The 21,483-nt window shown below is 37.4% G+C and overlaps 1 protein-coding gene across 16 annotated transcripts in view; it reads right to left on the bottom strand.

The window, feature by feature from the left end:
- Nucleotides 1-21,483, bottom strand: part of LOC106876920 (cyclin-D-binding Myb-like transcription factor 1) — a 162,701-nt gene that overhangs the window by 68,375 nt on the left and 72,843 nt on the right. For 11 of the 16 annotated variants that reach the window (XM_089351013.1, XM_089351016.1, XM_089351024.1 and 8 more), the window contains exons 3-6: nt 20,597-20,755; nt 17,030-17,137; nt 9,854-9,903; nt 1,002-1,122 (exon numbers count right to left, since the gene is read on the bottom strand). In XM_089351013.1, the coding sequence (XP_089207139.1) occupies nt 1,002-1,122; nt 9,854-9,903; nt 17,030-17,137; nt 20,597-20,755 (438 nt within the window). The remainder of the gene's footprint in view (nt 1-1,001; nt 1,123-9,853; nt 9,904-17,029; nt 17,138-20,596; nt 20,756-21,483) is intronic. The other 5 variants (XM_089351020.1, XM_089351021.1, XM_052967262.2 and 2 more) reach the window with 1 other exon arrangement.

Here is a 21,483-nt window from a genome sequence, read left to right as displayed (position 1 = left end):
TTAAAGGTCCTTGGATAACATTTTCAATTATTTAGTGAAATGCAACAGCCAAGAACTCCTTTGGAATCCTTACCTTAAGATGAAACATATGTCATCTTTTGGGCAAGAGTTTTCCATAGCATGCAATGTCAAAACAAGGCATTTCATCAGTAGCTCCCACATCAGCATTAAGTTTTTCCCTATGTACACTATATAGCAAAATTCCATTTCTCCACTTAAACTTGTGCAACCACCCTTGCAAATATTCAGTTATATTCTATCTTTAATCCTCTCTGGAAAACTTTGGCTAGTTATATAGGGATTTCATAAATGTTTCACTTTCATTAAGATGTGACTTAGAACACTGTCTACTTTGATATTCCTAGCACCTCTCAATGTTTTCCAAAACTTTTCTGATTTTTACTTTCCTTCAACTTCACTTTTTTATATACTAACAATTTATGGTTATGTTTATTAGCATGAGCACCATCATTTGCACCTTTTAGTCTTCTTAATGATATCCAGGTGGGCTAATAACAGACTGAAATAAACAAAAGTTTGACACCTTAGCACTATTAACTGTAATGTCTTGTTGACTCATCAACATACTAATGGTAGCAGTTTCAAAATGTGGGAGTTGTTGAATGATGGACTATCAGATTTAAGAGGTCCAATGGCAACCTCAGGGTCTAAAACAACTGTATTGTGTTAGAATGGTACTGATTGTATCAAAATTTGTTTTTTATCAGACAACAACTGTCTGGTTATTGATATTCTACTTCCATAGTTCATAATTTTCCAACTTTATCATGCCTAAAACTATTTTCATGACATCTGAAACACCTTTTCTATGGTAAATATAAGGTAGCCAGGATCATTTAATGATATAGATAATTGTGACAGAAAATAAAGTTATTTTTTAAAGTGACAAACACAAATAATTTTCTTTCTTTTTTTGTTATGATTGTTACAAAATAAAAAACATATTTTAAAATCTACTATTCTGAATGATTACAATATACCTTTGTTTTGCAAAGCATTCTTCTCATCTCTTGTTGTAAACCATGCTTGGGTGACAATAGCATCATTTTTGCTTGAGTGATGGCCAGAGACTATATTAGACTGACCAGAGGCTGAATTTGTCTGTTAATATTAGAAAAAGAAAAGGAGAAAAGATAATGCAAGTGTATCAATGAAATGATAATTGATACATTTACCACATACAAAAAAACATATTGATAATGAGTGTGAGTCATCATCGTTTAACATCCGTTTTCCATGCTGGCTTGGGTTGGATGATTTGACATGGAGCTGGCCAGCTGGGTAGCTGTTCAGGCTCCAGTTGTCTGTTGTGACATGGTTTCTACAGCTGGATGCCCTTCCTAATGTCAACCACTTAACAGAGTGTGCTAGGTGCTTTTTATGTGGCACTGGCACCTGAAAAGATAAGCCTGTATGTATGGAAGACAGTGATTTTACTTAAGTGGACATGTCTTTTCAAGGGCAGCAAATTACCACATCTCCCAGGCCCTTGTCATTTTCTCAGTGAGATCCAGCATCCAAAGATCCTTTCTCACCACTTCATCCCATGTCTTCCTGGGTCTATCCCTTCCACAATTAGAGCCCGGCACTTCTTTACACAACAGTCCTCATCCATATGTATCACGTGATCAAATCAATGCAGTCTTCTCTCTTGCACACAACATCTGATGCCTCTTATACTCAATTTTCCTCTTAAATCATTTACTCTCTGTTATGCATGCACATTGATATTACTCATCCAGTGGAACATGTTAGCTTCATATCTTTCAAGCCTTCGCAAATCTCCTGTGGTCAAAGCCCATGTTTCACTGCCATGTAACATAGCTATATTTACACAGGCATCATACAATCTGACTTTCACTCTGAGAGAAAAGCCCTTAGTTACCAACAAAGATTGAAGCTCTCTGAACTTTGCCCAGCCCATTCTTATTCTAGCAACTACACTTTCACAACTTCCTCCTCCACTGCTAACTTGGTTACCTAGGCAACAGAAGCTATCTACTACTTCTAATGACCCCCCTTTTCCCTTGAGCATCTGAGGGAGTATATTGTCTGAGAATTTTTAGTGCTTATTGTATCTACACACTTTCTACATACAAAGACTATTTTCTCTATTTTCCTGTAATACTGCTACACCTCTTATGTATCCAAAGCTTGCACTGGGTACAACCTATGGAGTTTCTATCAACATCCCTCTTACATATCGAGCAGAGCCATCTCCCTGGAGGGACTTGTGATTTGTCTGTTTTACTATGTACATGGAATTTGTTTTTTTATTAAATTAACTCTAAGGCCCTTAGATTCCACACCTGAAATTTCTTCCCTAGGCCAGGTAGTGATTCAGCTATAAGAACAGGGTCATCAGCATAGAGCTCCCAAGGACAGCTGGTCTTGAATTACTCTGTTAAGACCTGGAGGACAAAGATAAGAGGGGACTGAGCCTTGGTGAATTCCTACTTGTACACTGAATACATTGCTATACTTGTTGCCAACCTTCACCTTACTGGTAGCATCCCTGTACATGGCTTGTATAGCTCTCACTAACTACTCATCTAACCCTAGCTTCTGCATTAACTACCTGATAATGGAATGGGGGATCCTGTCAAAAGATTTCTCCATGTCAACAAAAGCCAAGTACAGAGGTTTATTTTAGGCTAAATACTTCTTGAAGCTGCCTAACCAGGAATATAGCATAAAACATGCTCCAACCTACCACAAATCCAAACTGCATCTCATCTATGCTAACTCCCTTCCTAATTAATTGAGCTATAACTCTGTGATTTTCATCACCTGGTCCAGCAATTTGATGCCACTGTAATTATTTCTGTCTAAGACATCACTTAGCCTTTGTAGCGGTTGATAATACTGTTACACCAACTGTTGGGTGTAACAGCTTGATTAACTATATGGATGATTAGGCCATATCCTACTCTGACAGATACCTTAAGCATCTCAGCAGTGATTCCTGATGGGTTATGGCCTTTCTCTGTCTTCATATCCTTAGTTGCTTTATCTACCAAGCAACTGTCAATTTGAATAACTGGTCTCTCAGTTGGGTCTATGTTTGGCAGACTCTCTTTTTCCCATGCATTCTCCACATTTTGCAGCCTTTCATAATGCCATTTCCAAGCCTCTTTCTTTGCAGTATCATTAAATGCAAGTGACCTATCATCCATGTGGACACATTTCTCTCCTATGACATCATGATTTTCTCTCACACACTGTCTTGCAATCTTAAACACTTCAGGTCTTTGGTCCTCATGTTGCAGAACATCGGTAAACTTCTCTTCTGCTTCTCCCCTGGCTATCTGATACAGTTTCCCACTAACACCACACTTCCAGTCCTTCCAGGCCCGTTTCTTTTCTCTAATGGCCCTGTCAACTACACTATTCCACCACCATACCACAATGAGAAGAGACTTTGCACCAGCCACAAATTTGGTCAGTCACCCTCAGCAGATTGTCCCATAGGAATCCCCAGTTGTCCTTCACATTATATGTTACTATTCTTTTATAGGTTTCAGCTCAAAGCTGTGGCCAAGCTGGGCTTCAAGTAACACATCTCTGAATCTCTGATCGTTCAGAGGATGCTTAAGCTTCCAGACCTTTCTTTTCCACACTGGTTGTCTTCTTGGCAGCCTTTTGGCTCTGATTCTGAAGTTACTAATGACTAACCTATGTTGAAGGGTGCAGTCTTCACCTGGGATAGTTTTGGCATTTATAAGCAGCCATCTTTTCCATTTTCTGGCGAGAATGTAGTCAATCTGACTAGTGTGCCCACCAGGTTTCCTGAAGTTAGTATTACAGATCATAGGGTCATTTGCATCACAGAACTCCAGCAGCCTGGTTCCCTCCTCATTATGAGAGTAAAATCCGTTGCTACTATGCATGCTATGGAAGCCACCTGGATGTTGACCAGCATGCTCATTGAAATCATCAGCTATAAAGGAAAGGTAGTTGCTGATGAGGTAGTCAGCAAAAGGGTGTCATAAAACTGGTCTTTTTGTTCATCAGGTAGTCGCAGCTGAGGAGCATAGGTTGTGATGATGGTTGCTGTTCCACTTTGCAAAATTAGTCTAAGCTTATGTATTCTGTCACACACACTGACTATCTCAATTACATTATCAACCCATTTCTTAGCAAGAAATAAGTCCACACCACCAATCCCAACACTGTTCCCTACCCAGAAGATTTATACCTATGCTCTTTGCCTGTGAGGGATCTAGCAGAACTTCCTCCCCACCTTACTTCTTGGATGCAACACACATCTACACACCTTTGTTCAAGCATCTCAACAATCACACCAGACCTACCTTTCAATGCACCCACATTGGGTGTGCCAACTCTAAGGATGTGGGAGGTGTGGGCTATGAATGTGTGTGTGTATATATATACGTATACACACACATCATCTTTTAACATTCATCTTCCATGCTGTCATGGAATGGATAGTTTGACAGTATCCAACAAGTTGGAGGATTATATTGTGAGCCATGTGTTGTGCTTTACTGGTTGCTTTGACATGGTTTCTATAGCTGGATGCCAATCATTTTATAGAGTGTACTGGGTACTTATTTTGTGGCACAAGCACTAGTGAGGTCACCATGTAGCTCCCAAGATTAAGATCCTCTGTGACTAAATGAGGCTACAGTTGAGAGGAAGGTAGTTTGTGTTAGTGATCAAATGCTAACGTATAAAGGAAGAGGCCAGAACAAGAGTGAGTTGTAGTTATTGGTATGGAGCTGGCAAGAGAGATAAAGATGATGGTGACAAGGTGAGATGGTAGGCTTTGAGTGGAAAACTGGAAGACAGACTGGATAGATGTAGCAAGAATGTATGTAGTGAGTTGGAGTAAGGTTAGGATACTTAGAATAGGTGCTGATTGGCAGTACATGAGGGTGAAGAACAGTAGGACAGAGAGAAAGAGATGATGTGTAGGTGGGTAAGTTGCAAGAGTTTGAATGGAGAGAAAGATGCAGTGCATGAGGGGAGAGAGAAATGTATGGTGATATGGGCATATAAAACAGAAAGTAGTGGTTCAGTGGAAAGAGAGAGAAATAGAAATAATTTGGGAGTACAAAAGAGTAGGATGATCAATGTAAAATGTGAGTGGAGAGGGACGCTACTGAGAGTGAAGGATGGATATCAAAGAGGTGGTTCTAGATGGTGAGAAAGCTAACTGGCATACCAGAAATGAAAAAAATATGTAGCTTTGCCCTGAATTACAGGAGCAGAACACTGCTATTAAGCAGGTGATGGAGAGATCTGTGATAGAGAAAGAGGGGCTGCACGGATCATTTGTTGAGAGGCATTATGCTTCCAGAACCTGTTTCATTGAGATGGGTGGATCTTCTTGAGTACCACATGTCACCTATCATCCAGGTCATTTGTCATCTCTTCTGAGAGATTCAAACTCCTAAGATCAGTCTTCATCATTTTGTCCCATGTCTTCCACTTCCACAAGTTTCCAAGTTCCATCCATCTTAAATGAGTAACACTTTTTAATCCTCATACATACGCATGCCAGTGTATTTTTCTCAATTACATACATCTGATTCCTCTTATGTCCAATTTTTCTTTTAATATATTTGTGTTTTATTGTTCATGTATACATATTGCATATTCAAAAGAGTATGACAGTTTCTTAATCTTCAAATGTCTTCTGCATCCATGGTCACATCTTACTCCTATTCAGACATAGCTATCATAAAATCTGCCTTTCACCCAAAGAGAAAAACCATTGGTTAACAATAGAGGTAATAACTCTGAACTTTCTCCAGCCTGTCCTTATTCTAGCAACTATACTTTCAGAACAATCTCTAGAGATCTTCTGGACATTTGAGGAAATTTATTTTCCATGTGCTCTTAGTGCTTATTGTTCCTGCGCATCTATTACATACAAAGTCTACTTTCTCTGATAACTTGCCCGTGAAACCACCAAACCACTTGTGAGTTCACATTTTGCATCTGTTGCACTGAATGGAATTTCTATCTACTCACTTTCTACATATCAAGCAAAGCCATTTCCCTAGATGAAAGTAGAGTCCTGTCTGTTTTCCTACTTACTAAAGCCTAAGTGAGGCCATTTGATTTCAGGTTTTGCTTCCACAACTGTAATGGTTTTTCTAATTCTACTACATCATCACTTTAATGCTCATTTTTCCATGCTTGCATGGGGCAGATGGAATTTGTTGAGGCAAATTTTCTGACTGGACGCCCTTCCTGTTGCTAACCCCCATCTGTTTCCAAGCAAGGTAATATGGCCAGACAGGTTTTTCATGAAAGATTGAAAAAAACAATTAGCATTGCTTGTATGAGGGTGATGCTCATTTATAACCATTACATGATGTCAAAACAAAAACACATTGCACAGATATACATGGGTTGTACAGTCTGACAGGATCTGACAAGCCACAGGGCTGTGTAAAGCTCCAGTGTCTGCTTTGATATGGTTTGTATGGATTGATACCCTTTCTAATACTAATGACCTTACAGTGCACTGGATGCTTTTTCATCTTATTGGCACTAGTGATATCATTAAGTCCAAAGACTGTATTGTGCTTCAATGCTTGATGGTTGGATGTCATACTTAATATCAACCATTTTATAGCTTGTACTGGATCTTTTTTCATAGCACTGGTACTAGTGAGATCACTGTGCAGCTTGCAAGACAAAAATCCCTTTCTACTGGCTACAGTAGAAAGTGAAGCAGTTTTTGGTGAGACTATGAGCAGTTAAAGTGAGGGAGAAGAGGTTTTTCTTGCTGTAGGGAAGCTACATTAGTTACATTATAAGAGAGAGAATGGGAGGGTTGTAGTGGAATTGGAAAGAAATTAAAATAGTGGTGATGAAGAGTCAGGGAGGACCCTGAAAATACAAGGTGAGTAAAAGTGAACAAGCGAAAGGGTGAGAGAGTGAGTATTATGAAGAACAAGTGTTAAGGGATAAATAAAAAAGAGGTTGAGAAGAGCAAATGACAACTGCAGAAATTGGGTAGAGTTGGAGTATTCAAGGGTGACCAATATATATATATATATATATATATATATATATATATATATATATATATATATATATATATTGAAGGTTTGGAGGTGATGTACAGAAATTATATAGAAAAAAATGTTTAATTAAGGTACTCAGAAACCTGGATGTTTGTACATTTACAGATTTTTATTAATGTCACATATTAAATGAAGCGCTTTTCACCTAGTTGTGTAGGTTTTTCAATTTGACCCAGCAAGCCAAGGGAGACCTAAATCTAAGGCCTCAACCAGTCCACTTATGCGTACCTTCCTTCATTGGACACTAAACTCCACTTGCGAAGACCTGTTGAGGCAAGTGAAATCGAAATCGAGTTAAATTGGACACTAAACTCCACTTGCGAAGACCGGTTGAGGAAATCGAAATCGAAATCGAGTTAAATTCGACGACTGGCACCCATGCCAACGTTGTCTCCTTCATTGGACACGAGACTCAGTTTGCAAAGACTTATTGGGGCAAGCGAAATCGAAATCGTGATGTTACCTGTGCCCAGCGTCGCCTTTCTGGCACTTGTGCCCACGGCATGTGTAACGACTTTCGAGTGAGATCGTTGCCAGTGCCCCTAGTGCATGTGGCACATAAAATACACCATTTTGAGCGTGGCCGTTGCCAGTACCGCCTGACTGGCCTTCATGCCGATGGCACGTAAAAGCACCCACTACACTCTCTGAGTGGTTGGTGTTAGGAAGGGTATCCAGCTGTAGAAACTCTGCTAAATGCTTTGCGTGAGAAGACCCGGCAAGCCAAGTGAGACCTAAATCTAAGGCCTCAGCTAGTCTACTTATGCGTACCTTCCTTCATTGGACACTAAGCTCCACTTGCAAAGACCTGTTGAGGCAAGTGAAATCGAAATCGAGTTAAATTGGACACTAAACTCCACTTGCGAAGACCTGTTGAGGCAAGTGAAATCGAAATCAAGTTGAATTTGACGACTGGCACCCATGCCAACGTCGTCTCCTTCATTGAACACGAAACTCAGCTTGCGAAGACTTATTGGGGAAAGCGAAATCGTGAAGGCACCTGTGCCCAGCGTCGCTTTTCTGGCACTTGTGCCCGTGGCATGTGTAAGGACTTCGAGAGAGGTCGTTGCCAGTGCCCCTAGACTGGCTCTTGTGCGGGTGGCACATAAAATACACCATTTTGAGCGTGGCCATTGCCAGTACCGCCTGACTGGCCTTCGGGCCGGTGGCACATAAAAGCACCCACTACACTCTCTGAGTGGTCGGCGTTAGGAAGGGCATCCAGCTGTAGAAACTTTGCCAATTGGAAATATGCTGTGTGTGAGAAGACCCGGCAAGCTGAGTGAGACCTAAATCTAAGGCCTCAGCCAGTCCACTTATGCGTACCTTCCTTCCTTCATTGGACACTAAACTCCACTTGCGAAGACCTGTTGAGGCAAGTGAAATTGAAATCGAGTTAAATTTGACGTCTGGCACCCATGCCAACGTTGTCTCCCTCATTGGACACGAAACTCAGCTTGCGAAGACTTATTGGGGCAAGCGAAAACGAAATTGTGATGGCACCTGTGCCCAGCGTCGCCTTTCTGGCATTTGTGCCGGTGGCATGTGTAAGGACTTTCGAGCGAGATCGTTGCCAGTGCCCCTGGTCTGGCTCTTGTGCGGGTGGCACATAAAATACACCATTTCGAGCGTGGCCATTGCCAGTACCGCCTGACTGGCCTTCATGCCGGTGGCACGTAAAAAGCACCCACTACACTCTCTGAGTGGTTGGCGTTAGGAAGGGCATCCAGCTGTAGAAACTCTGCCAAATCAGATTGGAGCCTGGTGTAGCCATCTGGTTTCACCAGTCCTCAGTCAAATTGTCCAACCCATGCTAGCATGGAAAGCGGTCGTTAAACGACAATGATGATGAATATATATATATACATATATATATATATACATATATATATATATATATATATATATATATATATATATATATATATATATATATATATAGATATATCCACTTAATAGATGCTGTCTCAATGCATTCTACTTGAGCAAACCAATAGCATGTGAGAGCAGTTTGGTAGAATGAAACCGAACATTGTTGTATGTGTTTATATATATATGTATGTATGTCACTGAGTACATATTCCTTTCATGTTAACATGTATTGATTATAAACATAAATGTTGCCCACTATTCATACATATGATGATTATTTACAGACCTCTGCAAAAATATGCCTGGAGTATTGGTTGTCTGAGAGACTAAGGAATTATTAGCTTGTTTGGAAATGGATAAGGATTGATGATAAGAAGGGTATCTGGTTTTAGAAAATTCAGCCTTAGTGATGCCTCATCTGACCCATGCAAATATTGAAAAATAGACATTAAAATGATGATGATGGATTTCCATTATTTTTTCCATGTGAATTTAAGTGTTTGATCAAGTGAATTACATACTAAATAAATTAGAATGCAAGTAGCTGAGTAGTTCATAAATGTGTATCTTTAACATAATCCTTAGGCAGAATCAGTATGATTTATGCATGATAAAGTTATACGATTGAATTACAGTACATCTAATTTGACTGGCCCACTTGGCACAGCTTTCATCTCCTCAATTTCACTCATAAGCCTTGGGCTGACACAGCCAAGGGCAAAAAAAAAAAAAAAAAAATCCCATTTGCTATGTAACAAGATAGAATCTGGGATTTCTTGAATACAAAGCAAACTTGAACAAATTGACTGCATACAGAGACATATATATTTATAGACACACATACATTATTATATTTACAAAATTGAAATTGAGAAATTAAGTTAGATTATACGAACCATAGTAATTTCAGCAGCTTTTTGATCCACTGGAGCACTGGAATTAGGTTCTTTGAAAAGCAGAAAATGTAATTAGCACTCAAATTCAAGACAGAGCTTGTTACAGAGTAAAACAATATGTATCTGTGTGTGTGTGTGTGTGTGTGTAAAACAAAGTTATTTTATTCCACACAGATACAAAAAGAAGTTGAAAATGCACTGGGACTTTTTGTGATATTTTTGTTCCTTGTGTAGTGAGTAAAATTTTTCAAGGTTTGAGAACTAATTAAAAACAATAAGAACTTACAAAACCTTCTATTCTTATAAGCTACATAGGGTAAAAATAAGTAAGATACATACTAAGTACTAACAGCAGTAGCAGAAGTGGTGTGAAAAAATATACCATCCATGGATAAAGTTGAAATCTTAGTTACCACAAGAAAATTGTATGTTGAGGTGAGAGATCAGAAATATATGTTATAAATGTACAATTTCAAATTTAAATATGTGGCTAATTAATAGCCCAAGATGAATATGATAGATGTTGAAATATCACATCTTTATAATTTTAACTACTTTTTAAAAAATTTAAAAGTGCGAGTAAAGCAGTGTAAACACAATACACTAAGGTCTAATCTATTATTAATTAGGTTAGGATTATTTCTAAGTTAAAAAATTTCATATGTTTCCATAGAACATAATTCACATCCATATCTACTATTTCTATAAGGTTGGGCTTTTCTTATAATTTCCCATTTAAGGCTAAAACTAATACCATTATCCTTTAACTCCCAAATTTTATTAGCTAATGATGTACTATTTGCCTTATGTTTTAGTCTAAAAGAAGACCTATGGCTATATATTTTCTGTTTCAGTATAATGCTAGATCCTACGTAAATATAATTCTCAGTTATCATACTTCACTATGCATTTGTAAACTACGTTACAGGTGCGACATTGGCCTAATAACGGACAATGGGACTTATTTCTGAAGTTGCACCTAGTGGAGCTATCAACCACACCTATATTATTAATAATATCTCCATTATTGCTGTTACAATTATTTACATAAATATTATTTATCCCATTATCAATTCTACTATTAGGTATATTTTGATCATTTCCATTACTATTTAACTCGTTTTCTAATGTGCTATCAGTTAGAATTATTCCCCCAACATTTGGCATATTGATATTGTCTGTTTCTATATATGAACTAGATCCATAATTCACATTATTTTCATTAGAGTTGAGCCCACCATCTAATTCAATTATACTCTCGACATCAATACTGCTACATTCTATTTGTTGGTTAAAATTGTGGTTGACAGGACTAAGCATATTACTGTCACTGTTATTTCTACTTTTATTTATATAATTATTAGCAATATTACTATTGGCATTTGTTAGATTATTATTTATATTCATATAACTATATCCACTATTCCTAACTTCATTGATTCTAGCTAACCTAATGTTCTTTCTGTTTAACCTAGCTATGATTGTACCTACATTAGGGAGGGTAGAAGAAGAAATTCGGACTGTATGACAAGAAAAAACTCTACTATATCTGTGGGAAGAAGGGAAATTTTTTTGTAAAATATTCATAAATTTTTTGTAAATATACGTGGATAAACTCATTAAGGTTTAAGAAACTAGTAAAGTGAATGATAGGAATTAACATAGAATTATAATGGTGAAAATTAAAACTTATATATCTAATATCATTTAAAGGACATATAAGAGATAGAATTTATTTTATAACTAATTTAAACAATTAATATATAAGATTTACATAGTTTATAATAATGGGCTCATCAAGGTTTAAGAAACTAATAAAATGAATGCTTGGAATTAACAAAGAATACACTTCAAACAATTAATAGAGAACATGATAGTTGTGTACTAGTTTAATTACACTATCTTAAATGATCAGGAACTTGTGTTAACTAACATGGGCCAAGTGCAGAATGATAATGGAACAAGGATTAGATTTATTTAAGTCAACCATGGAATAACAGTAACCATACCACTACAAGCCATGGAATAATAAGGATCTTTTAGGGTCAGGCATTAAATAAAATTTACAAGGTTTGAAAACTAATTAAAAACTATTAAGAACTTTCAAAACATTCTGTTCTTTTAAGTTAAATAAAGTAAAAATAAGTAAGATACATACTAAAACTAACAGCAATAGCAGAAGTGATGTGAAAAATATACTATCCATGGATAAAGTTGAAATTTTAGTTATCACAGGAAGATTTTACATTAAGGTGAGAGATCAAAAATATATCATAAAGGTTCAATTTCAATTTAAATATGTGCTAATTAATAGCCTAAGATAAACATGGTAGATGTTAAAATACCACACTATATAAGTTTGCTACTTTTTAAAATATTTAAAAGTGCAAGTGGAACAGTGTACACACAATACTCTAAGGTCTAATCTGTTATTAATCAGGTTAGAATTGTTTCTAAGTTTTAAAATTTCATATGTTTCCATGGAACATAGTTCACATCCATATCTGCTATTTCTATACGGTTGGGCTTTTCTTATAATTTCCCATTTAAGGCTAAAAACTAGTACCACTTTCCTTTAATTCCCAAATTTTATTTGATAACGACGTACAATTTGCCTTATGCTTAAGTCTAAAAGATGACAAATGGTTATATATGCGCTGTCTCAAATTAATCGTACATCCCAAGTAAATATAATTATCAGTTATAGTACTTATTGTGCATTTATATACTACGTTTCTGGTGAGACAACAGACAACGGGACTTATTTCTACAATTGCAACTAGTAGAACTATCAACAACACCTATATTATTACTAAGATTTAAATTATTGTTGTTACAATTATTCACATTGATATTATTTCCCCTATTATTAATTCTGTTATCAGGTTTATTATGATAACCTCTATTACCATCTAACTCCATTTCTAACGTGCTATCAGATAGAATTATTCCTGCAGCATCAGGCATACTAATATTGTCTATTTCCATATATGAACTATATCCATAATTCACATTATTATCATTAGAGTTGAAACCACCATTTACTTCAATTATACTTTCAACATCAATACTACTATATTCATTTTGTTGGTTTAAGTTTTGGTTGACAGGGCTAAGGACATTGCTGTTACCTTCATAATTGCTATTGTCATTGTTATTTTTACTTCATCATCATCATCATCATCATCGTTTAACGTCCGCTTTCCATGCTAGCATGGGTTGGACGATTTGACTGAGGACTGGTGAAACCGGATGGCAACACCAGGCTCCAGTCTGATTTGGCAGAGTTTCTACAGCTGGATGCCCTTCCTAACGCCAACCACTCAGAGAGTGTAGTGGGTGCTTTTACGTGTCACCCGCACGAAAACGGCCACGCTCGAAATGGTGTCTTTTATGTGCCACCCGCACAAGCCAGTCCAGGGGCACTGGCAACGATCTCGCTCGAAAATCCTACAGGAGCCAGTCAGGCGGTACTGGCAACGGCCACGCTCAAAATGGTGCATCTCATGTGCCACCCGCACAAGAACCAGTCCAGGGGCACTGGCAACGATCTTACTTGGCTTGCCGGGTCTTCTCACGCACAGCCCATTTCCAAAGGTCTCGGTCCGTAGTCATCGCCTCGGTGAGGCCCAATGTACGAAGGTCTTGCCTCACCACCTCAGCCCAGGTCTTCCTGGGCCTACCTCTTCCACGGGTTCCCTCAACTGTTAGGGTGTGGCACTTTTTCACGCAGCTATCCTCCTCCATTCTCACCACATGTCCATACCAGCGCAATCGTCTCTCTTGCACGCCACAACTGATGCTTCTAATGTTCAGCTTTTCTCTCAAGATACTTACACTCTGACGGGTATTCACATTGACATTACACATCCAACGGAGCATACTGGCTTCATTCCTTGCGAGCTTACGTATGTCCTCAGCAGTTACAGTCCATGTTTCACTGCCATCTATTTCTATAATTATTAGTAATATTATTATTGACATTGGTTAAATTATTATTTATATTCCTATAACTATTTCCATCATTCTTATTTTCAATGATTCTAGCTAATCTTCTGTTTTTTTCTATTTAACCTAGCTATGATTGTACCTATATTAGAGAGGGTAGAGGAAAGAGATTCGGACTGTATGACATGAAAAGATTCTACTATATCTGTGGGAAGAAGGAAAAATTTTTTTGTAAAATATCCATAAATTTTTTGTAAATATTCGTGGATACCATACAGTTGAAAGGGATATTAAGCCAGACAGGATTTTTACTTTTAAATTTATTGTGTGAGTGAGCATTTGTGGAATCCCTATTATTTTGTAGAGTAACTGTATCATTTACATTGCCATTACTTTTATCTAACCTAGGTTTTCTGCTAGTATTAGTATGTAGTCTCCTATCAAAATGTACTCTATTATTTTTCTTATTACTTAAAATATTAGGTATGTAGGGTTGTTTTTCATTTAGTCTTTCATTACTACTAGTTAAGTTATTAGGCTTACTATTACTAATATCATTATTATTATCTCCATCAAAAAGAGTTGGCCTACCAGAGCTGAGGAAAGAAATTTTCTGGTCAATATCCTGCTTTAGACAAAGCAACATTGTAGTGCTATGAATTGGAATTAAAAATATCAATATTAGAAGATAACTTAGTAATTCTCTCAGAAATACTTTTACTATTGATTTTAATACATTCGGGGGTGATTAGATAATCTATTTACATATCTTGTAACCTCATTCTCTTTTCTATAGGGGTAGTACAATCTAGTGTCTCTGTTTAGAGTAGTGTCTAAAAAATTTACAATCTTAGTACCATATTCATATGTAATATTTAGGTTGAAACTTCTAAAGAATTTCCTAATTTTCTTTCTTATTCTCTCAATGGTTGATTTATTGTTACCAGGGATGATGAATAAGGCATCATCCCTGTATAAAGAGCCCCGTAGCTCTGGCATTTCTTTATTTACAAAAGTTTCACATTTCTGGTTGTCAAATGATTCTAAAATGGTGTAGGGAGGTAAAAAAAATATAGTGTTCAATGACAAAGTAATCAGTGAGGATTAGTCCATTGTCAATTTCAAAAATTAATGATTAAATTAAGAGAAAGAATTTGCTGCAGGTCCTACTCAACTTCAGTCTTCAGAAACATCTCATTTTAATTTTACCCTTATTTTTATTTTTGCATATACTCAAAAAGGTTGAGAAAAACCTATGATTGCAAAAAGGGACGACATCAAAGAATTTATTAAGGAGTTTTGGCCCCAAACATTTAAGAATCAAGTACAATTCTCTTAAGCATAACCTACATTTGCTTAAATTAGCATTAAAGTGTGTGTGTGTATGTGGGGGCTTTGGACAGGACTGTCCATTCAATAATGTAGCTCATATTCCTCATCTTCAAATCATGAATATAGGATGCCAACATGGTAGAATTAGAGTATTTGGCATTCGAAAATGAGCTCATGTGGGCCCTATATCTCCTTTTAAAATTAGTAGTGCTCCTGATATACTCCCTAAACAAATTATTCTCTCCTTTAACTACACATTTATAAACTATGTTTTTTTCTTAAGCAGAGCTTTGCAGTATTTTGTCTGTCTTTATGATCTAAGCTCAAATGCCACCGAGGTCGACTTTACATTTGGGATTCTGAATTACAACTAAATTTCAGGGTCTCATCAATCCCTGTATATTTAACAGGGTTCACTTTTTCTCCTGGATAATCATTCCTAAGTGCTGAATCGTCAACGCCTGAAGGTAGTGAAGAGTGCAATAAACCATCATTGTGCCCTGGATTATTAACTATATTATTGGCATGCAATATATATTTGAATATTGGATCTTCACATATATCACATAAAGCTATGAATAACAGTATGTAAATATTGGGTTGCAAAACCATTTTCGACAGAAAACGTCAAAGGTCACTATGCTATTATTTATATCTTTATGCACTTAGAGATCCAATTTTAAGAAAAAAACAAACAATAATTGCACATTCTCTTGAAAGTTTGATATTCTTATGATGCCAACAATGTGTGAGCATGCGTGAGTGTATGTGTACATTAAGCAATCTATTATATTAAACAGGTAAGTGTAAGATTTTAACACACTGTTAATACCATATATGAGGACTGATTAATAAGTATTTGGACTGTTGCCACAGTAATGAAGCTAAATCATGCAGACAAGCTGCTTGGTATGATTAACCTTGAATTCTGCTGAGTATGCACACTAAGTTTTAACATCCTAGCTCACTTCCGCTGTTTACAGCAGTGCTTTGAAAGAAGGCATGTAGTGTGTGATCATCGCATTGACCATGACAGAGAAAGTTGCCATGGCGATACCTGCTCTGAGGCAGTTGTAGGAAGTGTTTGGAGAGGAGTGTATGAGCCACACACAAGTGTACGAGTGGTTCAGACATTTCTAAGATAGATGGCCCAAAAAATGTTGATATTGACAAATGTTCTGGGAGACACACAACCAGCTGAACTGAGAAAAACGTTGCAGATGTGTCTGAAGCTGTGAGGGGAAATCGTCTCATTGAATCACCATCAGTTGAATCCGTTGAATCACTATCAGAGGGTGTGCAGATTGGTTATGGTTCAATTCTGTCCATTATTGCTGAAGATTTGGGTATGAGATTTGGGCCTGCCAAGTTTGTGCCAAAACTGCTTTCAGCTGACCAAAAAGACATTTGAGTTTCAATTGCACAAGATCTCCTTGATTGTATTGAGAATGATAAAAACTTTCTGTAAATTTTGCATAGACCTCTGAGTAGGTATTGCCAAGCTTTTGTCAATATTTGATGCAGATTCTCTGCTCAACTTTCTGTCATGGTCAATGCGATGATCACACATTATACACCTTCCTTCCAAGTACTGCTGTAAACAGCGAAAGTGAGCTAGAACATTAAAACTTAAGGCACATGCACAGCAGAGTTCAAGGTCAATCTTTGCCAAGTGGCTTCACTCTCCGTGCTTTAGCTTTGTTACTATAGCAACAGTCTGGATACTTATTGATCAGACCAAATATATATGCATATATAGTAACACAAGATAGGTTTGACATAAAAATAGTTTTTTTTCTTTTAATCAAGGGAAATACTTTAGGATTTAATTAAATATGTCATTGTATTTCTTCTATAATATTCATTTTTAAAAAATGTGAGGTTTCTTTCACTTACCGCTAATAGTAAAAATAAAGGTTTGTCCATCCTCTCCCGAGAGCCTTATCCTTTTAGATCCTGGTTCTGTTGGAGTATCTTCTTCAAGAATACCAACTCCAAGAGCTGCTGAAATCAGCAGAAGTAAATATATGAATAAATTACAACTTCACAGAATGTATAACAACAGTTATGGAAGAAAGTTAAATAGAAGCACAAGTAATATGAAAGCTTAAGCATATAAACAGATATTTTTCTAAACAGAAAAGTTATAAATAATTTAAATAAATATACATAGGCATGATTGTGAGTTAAGAAGTTTATTTTGCAAGCATATGGTTTCTGAGTTCAACCTAGGGCAATTGGAATTCAGCCATACATTGTGTGAAATTTCGTTGACAGAATCTGCATACTGCATGTGTGTGTACCATAAAAAACCCATGTAATTTGCGCACTTGTGTAATTTACGCAGGTGACTTACAGGATAAAAATTGTTAAAAAAAGTCTCTACTCATGTAAAATTTGCACCTTAAAACTTTTCAGAACTGCTGATATGGCCAAGGGGAGGAAAAGGTTTTCAATTTAGTTGTATTTAGCATAATTTCACTTACTTATGATTAGATTTTATTAAATCTTCATTAAATAAAAATAATTTCTTATTTACATTTGACGGATATTTGTCCTCATCTTGTTTGTTGTTAACACAACGTTTCAGCTGATATACCCTCCAGCCTTCATCAGGTGTCTTGGGGAAATGATGAAGCTCAATAACAATCTATTAAACAACAACTATCCCTAAAACATACTATCCACCCCAATTATGAAGAAAAGAGAGGATAAAACCAATAAACTGTCCACAGTCTGTTTATCCTATGTCAAAGGCCTCTCCAAAAAGATACAAAAGATATGTGGCCCATATGACACCAGGACAGTATTCAACATTAATACAACACTTCACAAATATCTCCTTTGAGTAAAACCACCAACAGAAGGGAATATAACCAAAGACTGCATGTACTCCATCCCATGCAGCTGTGGTAGGTTATACAAAGGCGAAACATTCTGCCCCATCAAAATAATGGTAGACGAACATTGCAAGGCTATGACACAAGGAGATATTGATAAATCGTGTATAGCTGATCATGTATGGAAAAATGGAGACCACCTTCCCCTGTGGCATGAAGGTAAAATAATAGACAGAGAACACCACTGAAAAATACAAAAACTAAAAGAAGCAGCACATATGCTAGGACACAACAACCTCCTAAGCATATATATATATATATATATATATATATGTTGGCATGGGTACGTGTACTCCAAATACATTGTGGTTCACTGTTCCATTGAACGTAGAGAGTTCTGAGGTCTATATTTTCTTGATTCAGCTGTAATTTTTTTTAGTGATACGTCTTGTTACAGGTACCATTGTACCATTGTATCTACCACGACTGTGATTTAACTTGGCTTGATGGGTCTAAAAATCCTTTGCCTATCTAGATGACAGCATCATAACTGGCAAAATCCAATATGAACATGATAACCTCAGCAATAGAACCCGATCCTAAAAGGTACCAGACTCTACTAGATGCACAAACAACACTGAGAGAACATATTATGCGAAGTGGATACCTCAGTGCACCCACTATACAATTCTACTTACAAGGATTAGAGAGAATATCAACAAAGCCAGACTGCCAGAAGCAAAAGCAGTAATCACATCCCTCAAGACTGCATTAGTAAATGTCATACTCACTATTCCATTACCCAAAGTACCACTTAACCATCAAAACAGATGCTTCTGACCTAGCCTTGGGAGGAATGCTATCACAAGAAAGGCCACTGGCTTTCTATTCAAGGACCTTTTCAAAGGCACAGAAACACCAATCTATCATCAAGAGAGAAGCCTGTGCAATCATAGAATATTTCCACAAATGGCACCACCTAATACATGCTTCCCCTTACTGCAGCATCATCACCAATCAATGCTCAGTAGGAATGATCTTCAATAAACAAGGGACATAAAAAATCAAAAATGTAAAAATTACATGCTGGCGCTTAGACCTTTCAGACATGAGACTCAAAACAAAGTAGCAGATGTGCTATCAAGATGTGCAGCCACAAGAGACACCTACAACACTGGTAACCCTTCACAAACAACTTTGCTATCCAGGAGTGACCTGCCTACATCACTACTGTAAAGTACAAAATCTGCCATTCTCCCTCAACAAAATCCACAAAATAACACTTGTTTGCTCTACATGCAACTAGCTCAAGCCCTGCTTCCACAAGCCCCTTATGGATCAGTTAATACAGGCATTTAGACCATGGGAGCGTCTCTCAATTGACTATGTTAGTCCCCTGATATCAATCACACAATACTGCTACTTATTGGTGATAGTCAATGAGTACTCAAGGTACCCATTTGCATACCCATGCAAAGACATGAGTACCAAAATAGTAATTTTCCACCTGCTCAACCTCTTTTTGTTGCTTGGATCACCAAGTTGTATCCACTCTCACAGAAGAACCCAATTTGATAGTAAGAGACAGCACTTCTAGAACTGTTTCACTGACATGGGCAGGTCTTCTCAAGAACCTCATATCACCAGACATCTCAGTCTATTATCATTTCCTCTGTGATGCCCAACATCCTGAGTTCAGTCCTTACCACTTCCTCCCATGTGTTCCTGGGTCTCACTCTTCTACAGGTACCATCCACCTCCAATGATTGGCACTTTTTTGTGCAGCTCTCCTCATTTATACACATCACATGTCCAAACCAACGTAGTCTTCTCTCTTGCATGCCACATTTGATTCCTCTTATGCCCAATTTTTCTCTCAATACATTTGCAGTTTGTCATACATGCACACTGATGTTGCACATCCAACGGAGCATACTGCCTTCATTTCTCTCCAGTCTATGCATGTCTTCTGCATTCAGAGCCCATGTCTCACTACTATGGAGTATGGCCATTCACACACAAGCATCATACAGTCTACCTTTCACTCACAGATAGTCTGTTTGTTGCTAACAGAGGTAATAGCTCTCTGAACTTCCTCCACCCTATTCTCTTATTCTAGAAATAATACTTTCAGCACATGCTCTACCATTGCTAATTTGGTCACCTAGGTAACAAAAACTATCTACAACCACAAAAGAGCCTCCTGGGCATTTGAGAGAATCTAAGTCCTGTGTGCTCTTAGGCTTATTGTTCCTGCATATCTGCCACATACAAAGACGACTTTATCTGTTAATCTACCTGGGATTCCACTGCACCTCCTATGTGTCCATAGTTTACACTGGGTGCAGTGAATGGAATTTCTTCGAAATCCTTTCCTACATATTGAGCAAGGCCATATACCATTTACCAGTAAATAGTTTAATTTGCATTTTTTTACTTACATGGCTTATCATTAATGAAACAATGTATATTTCATACTCAACACAGAAAGACTGAAATATATCAGAAAGCCTGGCATATCTGTGTATGTGCATGCATGTTCTATCAACCTGCACGTCTGTGATCTTTTGTGATACAAAAGAAACGAAGGCACAAGTTTACTGGTATTAGTAAAACAACTTACCTGCTGTATCTTTGGAGACAATTAAATAATGCTGTCCAGGATTTAAACCAGAGTCTCCAGTTAACACTTTCATATCTTCCTTTAAAACATCACTCTGATTGTTACCATCATGTAAAGTGGTGTCAGATTTGCCAACATCACCATTTTCAATGGACTGGTCTAAATATAAAAAAATAAACAAGAATATCAGAAATAAACAAAAATGTTTACCGTGATCTGACTTTTCATCTGTCATTTTGTCCACGTCTTTTCGTCGAAAATAAAATAATCATTGAGAATTTTATCGATAGGATTCAAGTAAAATACTGTGGAAAAATGTATTTAAAAAAAAGTCATTTTAAACCCTGCTTCCGCAGCATTATTTGTTCTGAGAAGATCTTGAAGAATATGCTGATTAACATTCTATACAGCTATCAGGAATGTAGATGGTTCTCTTCTTCATCTAGCACCATGTCCTCTCACAATCATCATCATCATCATCATCATCGTTTAACGTCCGCTTTCCATGCTAGCATGGGTTGGACGATTTGACTGAGGACTGGTGAAACCGGATGGCAACACCAGGCTCCAATCTAATTTGGCAGAGTTTCTACAGCTGGATGCCCTTCCTAACGCCAACCACTCAGAGTGTAGTGGGTGCTTTTACGTGTCACCCGCACGAAAACGGCCACGCTCGAAATGGTGTCTTTTATGTGCCACCCGCACAAGCCAGTCCAGGGGCACTGGCAACGATCTCACTCGAAAATCCTACGGGAGCCAGTCAGGCGGTACTGGCAATGGCCACGCTCAAAATGGTGCATCTCATGTGCCACCCGCACAAGAACCAGTCCAGGGGCACTGGCAACGATCTTACTTGGCTTGCCGGGTCTTCTCACGCACAGCACATT

This window comes from Octopus bimaculoides, chromosome 4, assembly GCF_046866305.1.
Source record: "Octopus bimaculoides isolate indiv1 chromosome 4, ASM4686630v1, whole genome shotgun sequence".
Lineage (NCBI taxonomy): Eukaryota > Metazoa > Mollusca > Cephalopoda > Octopoda > Octopodidae > Octopus > Octopus bimaculoides.
Note: the sequence above shows the minus strand (reverse complement) of the source record. Positions and strands in the feature narration are given on the sequence as shown.